The sequence below is a fragment of the Nannobrachium achirus genome (assembly GCF_963921795.1).
Source record: "Nannobrachium achirus genome assembly, chromosome: 3".
NCBI classification, from domain to species: Eukaryota; Metazoa; Chordata; class Actinopteri; order Myctophiformes; family Myctophidae; genus Nannobrachium; species Nannobrachium achirus.
The window spans coordinates 73,335,695-73,346,339 of NC_137812.1; the positions used below are offsets into that span (position 1 = coordinate 73,335,695).

Genomic DNA, 10,645 nt, shown 5'->3' on the forward strand with positions numbered 1-10,645 from the left:
TTGTCTTTGGATAAGATTTTGTCCACCATTCCATGCTGTATTGACATGGTATAGTTGGTATACCATTAGGAGAGAGAACAGGCAAATGTTGATCAAAATCACTGGCAGGTGAGGTGAGTCAGTAGGATGAACAGCAGTGACAACACAGAGATGTGTGTGGGGAAGAATTAGTTGGTATTACAACTGAATTGGGGGGAAAACAACAACAACTCCTGTGGGTGATTTACATTTTGTAATCATTCATCAAATCACTTTTTATCGTTGTGTTTCCATCTGTGGAAACAATGTATCATTTATCAGATGCTCTTATTCTGAGCAACAATAAGAGAGATAATCACATTGAATGTAGAGAATTGATCCCAGATAATCCAAGAACCAAAAAATAGATGAAATAACAATCTGTACATTATCCTTTCCCTGGTGTCCTGTAGGAAACAGATGTTCATTTCAGAGACTAAAAGTATGGCGCAAACTGTTTGTCGATTATCTTTTTTCACTGACGGAAACGAAATAAAAACAAAATAAAAAATAAGCTATGACCAAATATGATGACAATTCCATCAACAAACAAAAACTAAATAAGAACTAATCTATGATGACTAAAAGTCTGACTAAATATATTCAAAATTAGGCCAAAAAATGTTTTACCTAATGTTAGGGAGTGACTAGTGGAGAAGAAATCCAGTAGAACTAAGACTAGTGGAGAAGAGATCCAGTAGAACTAAGACTAGCAGAGAAGAGATCCAGTAGAACTAAGACTAGCAGAGAAGAGATCCAGTAGAACTAAGACTAGCAGAGAAGAGATCCAGTAGAACTAAGACTAGCAGAGAAGAGATCCAGTAGAACTAAGACTAGAGGAGAAGAGATCCAGTAGAACTAAGACTAGAGGAGAAGAGATCCAGTAGAACTAAGACTAGCAGAGAAGAGATCCAGTAGAACTAAGACTAGCAGAGAAGAGATCCAGTAGAACTAAGACTAGCAGAGAAGAGATCCAGTAGAACTAAGACTAGCAGAGAAGAGATCCAGTAGAACTAAAAAGACAAGTATGCTTGGTTGCGTGTGAGTGTCGCACTCCAAAAATATTTGATCTAAAAGCTCACAACATGTTGCAGATGCGTTGTGAGTGTGTAGATCTGCCTTTTTCGTATGAATCAAGCATTGCGACGCCATTAAAGCCCGCGTAAATAACTAGTTAAATAACTAATTAGTTGACTAAATTAAGTGTAAATTTACTTGAACAAAAATATTTAGTCACTAAAATATATAACATATGACTAAAACTAAATGGAATTTTAGACTTAGGGTTAAGTGAGGTGGAGTAATTAGAAATAAAATAAATGATCACAGACAATCAAAGGGTTGGGTTAAATAAAATAATCACAGCTACAGAAATATTCCCTCTTTACATTATTGGTAATATCTAAATATCTAATATCTAAATGGAAGAGGAAGTTAATATCTAAATAAGAGGAGGTTAATTGGCCATGTTTGTGAAACATATCTTAATATAATCATAAATCATATAATCATTTATAAAGTGTGATATTTGTGTGCGTTGAGTGTGTTGCAATCATTATGCATTTAAATTAAGTGTGGTGTGAAAAAAGTTGTTCTTTTTCAAAATAAGTGTTAAAATGAGTGTTATCTCTATATTGTGATAGTAATCTTTGCAGTGTTTGTTCAGTAACAGGAGACTTTATGACTCTTTAATAAACATAACATATATTTTCAGGTCGGGATACCTGCTTTATCCAATCAGGAGAGAGAACTCATACAGGATAGAGAATTGAAATTGAGGGGGAAAAAAGGAATTGAAGCTGATCTATGGGTTCTCTTTCCTGATTGGTGGAAATTGGTGTCCCATCTGAACAGTCTAGCAATGATTAACATCACAATATAGAGCTTTAACATTATAATATAACACTTATTACTGCAGCTTTAATATTACTGTTTATTTACATAAATCCTTGATTATGTAATCATTATAATATGTGTGTGAATTACAATCATTATCTATCATTGATATTAACCCCTTCAACCCTACAGTCACTATTCTGAGGAGAACATTCAGCACGGATAGCAGATCTACAACAATGTGTTGTGAGCTTGTAGATCTGCTATTTCCCACAAATATATTGTGTTGAGTGAAAACAGGAGGAGGCTTAGTATAGACCCGTGGTTCTCAACCTTTTCAGGAAGCGACCCCCCAAAATAATCATATTTTAACTGTCTGGGGCCCCCCCACCCTGACAAGCAGTCAGTCAAGAGTTAAGCCATTACATTTTGTATATCACAGATATTGTGAAAATAGCAGGTCTACATCTGCTCACGTTGCGAGCCGTTGCATGCAGATTGTCTATTTTCACAATTTCTACCTCTAATATTTGACAGTTTGGCCAATATTTAATTTACCATTTTAGAGGTATTAAAAAGTCCCTAAATTGACACTTTAGCAATGTGCAAATACCCTCTATACACGTAAACCTTATGTTGGTTTGTTTACTGTTGAGTGAGAAAACAATGTTGAACATTAAGTTAATCATCTGGGGACCCCCCAAAATAATTTTGGAGGCCCCTGGGGGTCCCGGCCCACAGGTTGAGAACCACTGGTATAGAGCATAGCAGGGGGCGTGGTTTACTGGGGCCACTAAAGACATCGTCCATTAACCTTTTTTTCCCTCAGAGATTTACACAAATATTCATATCAATTATTTTAAGCCTATATAATCATGATTCAACAGCATCCTTGATGGCTTGATTCTAGGCTTAAAATAATTGATATGAATATATTTGTAAATTATACATTTGGAAAAGAATAATGGAGGATTCTTCAGTGGTACCAATAGACCACACCCCTGCTATGTTCCATAGAGAGAGAGCCCTTGGGAATACGGTCGACTAAGTCTAGAGTTGAAGAGGTTAACAGATCATTTATAGCTAATGTGTGAGTTTTAATTATTATGTAATCATTTATATTAATTAATCATTCAATCGTTGTGATGTCATTACTGTCAGGCAGAAACCTTGTGTCTCCATAGTTCAACTTTTTATTTAATTTTACTTCATTATGCAGCTGTGTAAAGCAAAATAAGAAAAAATAGCAGATCTAAAAGCACACAACGTGTCACACCGTAATGATCACAGACATGCTGATGTACGCATTGCGTCCATACGTGAATAAAACAACTTCAAAATAAAAGTCAATGCAGCTTTAGTCCATGCATGAGGTAAAATATGTAGTAAATGTGTTTATTTTGTAATTTGCCATTAACCCTACAAGGGCCAGTCAGAGTGAACCAAAGGGCCGCATACGGCCCCCGGACCGCACAATGCCCAGGTCTGCCGTAACGCGTTGTGAGCCTGTAGATCTCCTATTTTCACTATTATTTAACAAAATGAAAGAGGAAGTGAATTTGTTTAATTGTGAGTGTGATGAAATATTGAACCAATTAAGTAGTAACAATAAATAACTATGTTGGATCCATCGGAACAAATTCATATTTTGTTCATGTCAGTTATGAGGTTTCCACCTGACAGTGATGATAATGTGTGTGAGTTTTAATCATTATGTAATCATTTATATCAATGAATCATTCACATGTAATCATTTATATTAATGATTGGTTTGAATAAAAATAAAGCATTATGGAAAACATTGTGTCACATTGTAATGATATATTATAAATATCCTGATCATTTTATTTATACGGGAGAGTGGGGTATTGGGGTAAGATGGCAAAATGAGACAGCAGCAAAATCCTAAACATCTACCATAATTTAATGATGATCCACTATTATTTAATGAACATTGTTTAATGAACGTATTGATGTAAGCTGATTTTTCTTCCTCTTTTCTTTTCGGCTGTTCCCTTCAGGGGTCGTTACAGCCAATCATTTGCCTCCATCTCACCCTGTCCTCTGCCTCCTCTTCTTTCACAGCGACTACCTTCATGTCCTTCACAACATCCATAAATCTCCTCTTTGGTCTTCCTCTAGGCCTCCTGCCTGGAAGTTCCAACCTCAGCATCCTTCTACCCATAGACTCACTGTCCCTCCTCTGTACATGTCCAAACCATCTCACTGTCCCTCCTCTGTACATGTCCAAACCATCTCACAGTCCCTCCTCTGTACATGTCCAAACCATCTCACTATCCCTCCTCTGTACATGTCCATCTCACTGTCCCTCCTCTGTACATGTCCAAACCATCTCACTGTCCCTCCTCTGTACATGTCCAAACCATCTCACTGTCCCTCCTCTGTACATGTCCAAACCATCTCACTGTCCCTCCTCTGTACATGTCCAAACCATCTCACTGTCCCTCCTCTGTACATGTCCAAACCATCTCACTGTCCCTCCTCTGTACATGTCCAAACCATCTCACTGTCCCTCCTCTGTACATGTCCGAACCATCTCACTGTCCCTCCTCTGTACATGTCCGAACCATCTCACTGTCCCTCCTCTGTACATGTCCAACCCATCTCACTGTCCCTCCTCTGTATGTCCAAACCATCTCACTGTCCCTCCTCTGTACATGTCCAAACCATCTCACTGTCCCTCCTCTGTACATGTCCAAACCATCTCACTGTCCCTCCTCTGTACATGTCCGAACCATCTCACTGTCCCTCCTCTGTACATGTCCGAACCATCTCACTATCCCTCCTCTGTACATGTCCAAACCATCTCACTATCCCTCCTCTGTACATGTCCAAACCATCTCACTGTCCCTCCTCTGTACATGTCCAAACCATCTCACTGTCCCTCCTCTGTACATGTCCAAACCATCTCACTGTAGGCCTACAACATAGATGGTCATTCATGTCTGATCAACATTCAAACACTACATAATGATGTGTGAGAAACTGATCACATGACACATGAGGAAGTGATCACTGATCAGTGGTCACATGGGGAGGGAGAGAGTTTTTTGCAGGTCGTTCAGTCCGAGTGTATCAAAAAGGAAAATGGGTTATGGCAGCAGAAGCTTGTGATTGGCTGTTAACCTGGTGAAATGCTAACCTGCCGACGCTGGTGAATGCTAATGGGGAATGTTAAACTGGTCAGATCAACGGTGCTGAACCCAGTTGCTGAACCCAGTTGCTTTTTTTTGATACACTCGGATTGAAAGACCTGCAAGAATCACTCTCCCCACATGGGGAAGTGATCAGTGATCACATGACAGGAACGGACAACCACAGAAAAGCAAAAAGGAACATTGTTAGAGAGCCGGGATGACTGGAAACGACGATGGAAGGCTCGTCTGAGGACGACCTAGAGAGCAGGGGTTCCCAAACTTTCTTGTCTCAGGGCACCCCATGAATATTTTTTTAATCCGAGGCACCCCTACATTATCATTTTCACTCCCAGCACCTTATATTTATAGCATATCGTCGTTGTCGGGTGGAAACCCTGTATGTCCAAAACCGTTCGTTTTGTATTAATCATCTATACAATGTACTAAACTAGTGAAAACAGCAGATCTACAAGCACACAAAGATTCACTATTTGTGACATTAACCAGTAGATTTAGTAGATTCACTAGTAATCCAGAACAAATAGTGTAACAGTGTAATTGACCAAATCAAAAGTGTGTTTCATACCACTGCTTCTCAAAGTGTGTGTGTGTGTGTGTGTGTGTGTGTGTGTGTGTGTGTGTGTGTGTGTGTGTGTGTGTGTGTGTGTGTGTGTGTGTGTGTGTGTGTGTGTGTGTGTGTGTGTTCTATCAGTTCATGCTCCGGTGCCGACAGACCTGACTGACGATCTGTAGACTCCTCCCACATCCTGAGACTCCTCCCACACGTCCAGGTTCACTTCCTCTTCCTGTTCGACACAAACACGCCACAACTAACAGACACTCATTACTAGTACACACATTAAACTACACACCTTTATGTAACTGATACAACTAGACACTCATTACTATAAACACGTTAAACTACCTTTACAATTAAAAAAATATAATAATATTGTTTAAAAACTAAAATGAAGGTTAGGGTTAGGGTCAGGTTTTCTGTGGTTTCAGCTATTTTATTAAAATTTTAACTGGTTTAATTTTCACACTTTTAATACAAAACATTTTGGTTCATAGTGTTAACAATTTAAATCTAGACTGGTTTAATTTTCACACGGTTAATAAAACTCATTCTTATTGGTTCACAGTGGTGTCAGTTCAGCAAACGATTAAGGTATGGCAGCATGACTTAATTTGTGTGCTTGCAAGACACCAGTCATGCTACCATACCGGCAACAGACACTTATATTAAGATAATATGTTTTTCCCACCCTGTAGCCAAGGTAGGGCAGCTGCCACATCTTGCTATGGGGGGGCATCCTGCTTGCCCCCCCACCCTGACAAGCAGTCAGTCAAGAGTTAAGCCATTACATTTTGTATATCACAGATATTGTGAAAATAGCAGGTCTACATCTGCTCACGTTGCGAGCCGTTGCATGCAGATTGTCTATTTTCACAATTTCTACCTCTAATATTTGACAGTTTGGCCAATATTTAATTTACCATTTTAGAGGTATTAAAAAGTCCCTAAATTGACACTTTAGCAATGTGCAGATACCCTCTATACACGTAAACCTTATGTTGGTTTGTTTACTGTTGAGTGAGAAAACAATGTTGAACATTAAGTTAATCATCTGGGGACCCCCCAAAATAATTTTGGAGGCCCCTCGGGGTCCCGGCCCACAGGTTGAGAACCACTGGTATAGAGCATAGCAGGGGGCGTGGTTTACTGGGGCCACTAAATACATCGTCCATTAACCTTTTTTTCCCTCAGAGATTTACACAAATATTCATATCAATTATTTTAAGCCTATATAATCATGATTCAACAGCATCCTTGATGGCTTGATTCTAGGCTTAAAATAATTGATATGAATATATTTGTAAATTATACATTTGGAAAAGAATAATGGAGGATTCTTCAGTGGTACCAATAGACCACACCCCTGCTATGTTCCATAGAGAGAGAGCCCTTGGGAATACGGTCGACTAAGTCTAGAGTTGAAGAGGTTAACAGATCATTTATAGCTAATGTGTGAGTTTTAATTATTATGTAATCATTTATATTAATTAATCATTCAATCGTTGTGATGTCATTACTGTCAGGCAGAAACCTTGTGTCTCCATAGTTATTATTTAATTTTACTTCATTATGCAGCTGTGTAAAGCAAAATAAGAAAAAATAGCAGATCTAAAAGCACACAACGTGTCACACCGTAATGATCACAGACATGCTGATGTACGCATTGCGTCCATACGTGAATAAAACAACTTCAAAATAAAAGTCAATGCAGCTTTAGTCCATGCATGAGGTAAAATATGTAGTAAATGTGTTTATTTTGTAATTTGCCATTAACCCTACAAGGGCCAGTCAGAGTGAACCAAAGGGCCGCATACGGCCCCCGGACCGCACAATGCCCAGGTCTGCCGTAACGCGTTGTGAGCCTGTAGATCTCCTATTTTCACTATTATTTAACAAAATGAAAGAGGAAGTGAATTTGTTTAATTGTGAGTGTGATGAAATATTGAACCAATTAAGTAGTAACAATAAATAACTATGTTGGATCCATCGGAACAAATTCATATTTTGTTCATGTCAGTTATGAGGTTTCCACCTGACAGTGATGATAATGTGTGTGAGTTTTAATCATTATGTAATCATTTATATCAATGAATCATTCACATGTAATCATTTATATTAATGATTGGTTTGAATAAAAATAAAGCATTATGGAAAACATTGTGTCACATTGTAATGATATATTATAAATATCCTGATCATTTTATTTATACGGGAGAGTGGGGTATTGGGGTAAGATGGCAAAATGAGACAGCAGCAAAATCCTAAACATCTACCATAATTTAATGATGATCCACTATTATTTAATGAACATTGTTTAATGAACGTATTGATGTAAGCTGATTTTTCTTCCTCTTTTCTTTTCGGCTGTTCCCTTCAGGGGTCGTTACAGCCAATCATTTGCCTCCATCTCACCCTGTCCTCTGCCTCCTCTTCTTTCACAGCGACTACCTTCATGTCCTTCACAACATCCATAAATCTCCTCTTTGGTCTTCCTCTAGGCCTCCTGCCTGGAAGTTCCAACCTCAGCATCCTTCTACCCATAGACTCACTGTCCCTCCTCTGTACATGTCCAAACCATCTCACTGTCCCTCCTCTGTACATGTCCAAACCATCTCACAGTCCCTCCTCTGTACATGTCCAAACCATCTCACTATCCCTCCTCTGTACATGTCCATCTCACTGTCCCTCCTCTGTACATGTCCAAACCATCTCACTGTCCCTCCTCTGTACATGTCCAAACCATCTCACTGTCCCTCCTCTGTACATGTCCAAACCATCTCACTGTCCCTCCTCTGTACATGTCCAAACCATCTCACTGTCCCTCCTCTGTACATGTCCAAACCATCTCACTGTCCCTCCTCTGTACATGTCCAAACCATCTCACTGTCCCTCCTCTGTACATGTCCGAACCATCTCACTGTCCCTCCTCTGTACATGTCCGAACCATCTCACTGTCCCTCCTCTGTACATGTCCAACCCATCTCACTGTCCCTCCTCTGTATGTCCAAACCATCTCACTGTCCCTCCTCTGTACATGTCCAAACCATCTCACTGTCCCTCCTCTGTACATGTCCAAACCATCTCACTGTCCCTCCTCTGTACATGTCCGAACCATCTCACTGTCCCTCCTCTGTACATGTCCGAACCATCTCACTATCCCTCCTCTGTACATGTCCAAACCATCTCACTATCCCTCCTCTGTACATGTCCAAACCATCTCACTGTCCCTCCTCTGTACATGTCCAAACCATCTCACTGTCCCTCCTCTGTACATGTCCAAACCATCTCACTGTAGGCCTACAACATAGATGGTCTCACCACCGCTGATTATGGTAGCCTATAGCATAGCCTATAAATAGGCTACTGTAGTTATTAAAGTCAGCTGATTATGGTAACACAATAACCTGGTCACCCAAAATCCCATTCACCCTATTTTTTATTTTATTTTATTTTTCCCGGCTCGTGAGGCGTATTTTTGAATAGGACTTGAATAGGAGTATTTATTATATAATATATTTATTATATTTATTACTGATTTGATTTTTGTGATCTTGTAGAGCAACTAATTTTGGTTGCCCAAGTACAGACAGAGCAAGTCGTTAAACAAAAAAGAAAGTATTCCAAGACACCCTGGACTGACATCACTGCACCCTAGGGTGCCGCGGACACGGACTACACCTACTTCCACTGTTCCACAGTCACACACACACGCACGCACACGCACACGCACGCACGCGCACACACACACACACACACACACACACACACACACACACACACACACACACACACCACACACACACTCTATCGGAAATGATGTCATAGAAACGCGACGACACATACATGCGGCTCTTTCCTCTCATCACCAGCAGAAGGAACGTCGTGTTTTGTTGTTGCAACTTTAAACCGACGATAAAAAGCGTGTTTTACCCGTTAAAAACTACAGTTAAAAGCAGGTTTAATAAACACACAGAAGCCATGGATCCTCTGCCCGTCAGGAAGAGGCTGCTGAAGGACGAGGACATGACCAAGGTGGAGTTCGAGACCAGCGAGGAGGTGGACGTGACGCCGACCTTCGACACCATGGGCCTGAGAGAGGACCTCCTGAGGGGGATCTACGCTTACGGTGAGGCCGGGGATGAGCGAGAGGCCTCCTGGGTCTCCTGCTGCTGACTCCCTCTGGAGGCGCACGGTTCGATAGGTCACTGGTGTGCGTGCTGCGCGCCAGAAGCCGCGCTCCGACGCTGGCGCGTAGCGCCGTTACCGGTGACCCGTCGTGAACTGTGTCTTGTTGCATGTTAACGCGTAGCTAATGCTAATGGTTTAGCCATTCACAGATAGCAGCTTTAAAAGATGTAAAATCTCATAAAGCGGCACCGAGTGCCGGGCTGTGAGCTTGTAGATCTGTTATTACGTCCTAGAGAGAGAGTGGGGGGTAAACACGGGTCCATTTGGTTCTGTTATGTTCCCTAGGATTTACAAAGTGTGGGTATGACTTGTAAGCATAGAGTTATAGCTTGTAACGCCGTGTTTTGTGTTGCGCCGACATTTGTGACCCGTGGAACTGTGTATTTTTTGTTATTGTTGTTGTCTTGTGTTCCAATTATTATTAAGTCAGGATTTAACGTGAAACTACAACTATAACTAATGTAAAACATAAAATAAAACCACTGCAATGTCCGGTCCCGCCACGATCTAGGCACACAATTTGATAGGTTACCAATGTCCGTGCTGCACGCGAGAAGCCGTGCTAGGACGTTGGAGTGTTGCACCGACACCGGCGACCCATCGAAATGTGTTGATGTTGGTATAGTAGATGGATACCTTTATTATCCCAAGGGGGAAATTCAGTGAACACAGACCGAAGTAAACGTGGAGTTAGTACATTTTTCGTTGTCCTCTTCCAGTCAAATTATATTCATAACACAGTTTTTTGATATAATTCCGTCAAACAATAATAGCTGTTATATGTGGCTTTTTTGAAGCAGCTAAGCAGCAGTGTGTGTTGCTAGTTAGCTTAGCCTGTATTGTTTACCTTGAGACTCCTGCATCT

General features: G+C 40.5%; 1 protein-coding gene across 1 annotated transcript in view; it reads left to right on the forward strand.

The window, feature by feature from the left end:
• Window positions 1–9,443: 9,443 nt before the first annotated feature.
• The window catches only part of eif4a3 (eukaryotic translation initiation factor 4A3), a 13,064-nt gene continuing 11,862 nt past the window's right edge, over window positions 9,444–10,645 (forward strand). Inside the window, exon 1 of the mRNA XM_080722239.1 lies at window positions 9,444–9,718. Coding sequence (XP_080578365.1) covers window positions 9,571–9,718 — 148 coding nt within the window. The 5' untranslated portion in view covers window positions 9,444–9,570. The remainder of the gene's footprint in view (window positions 9,719–10,645) is intronic.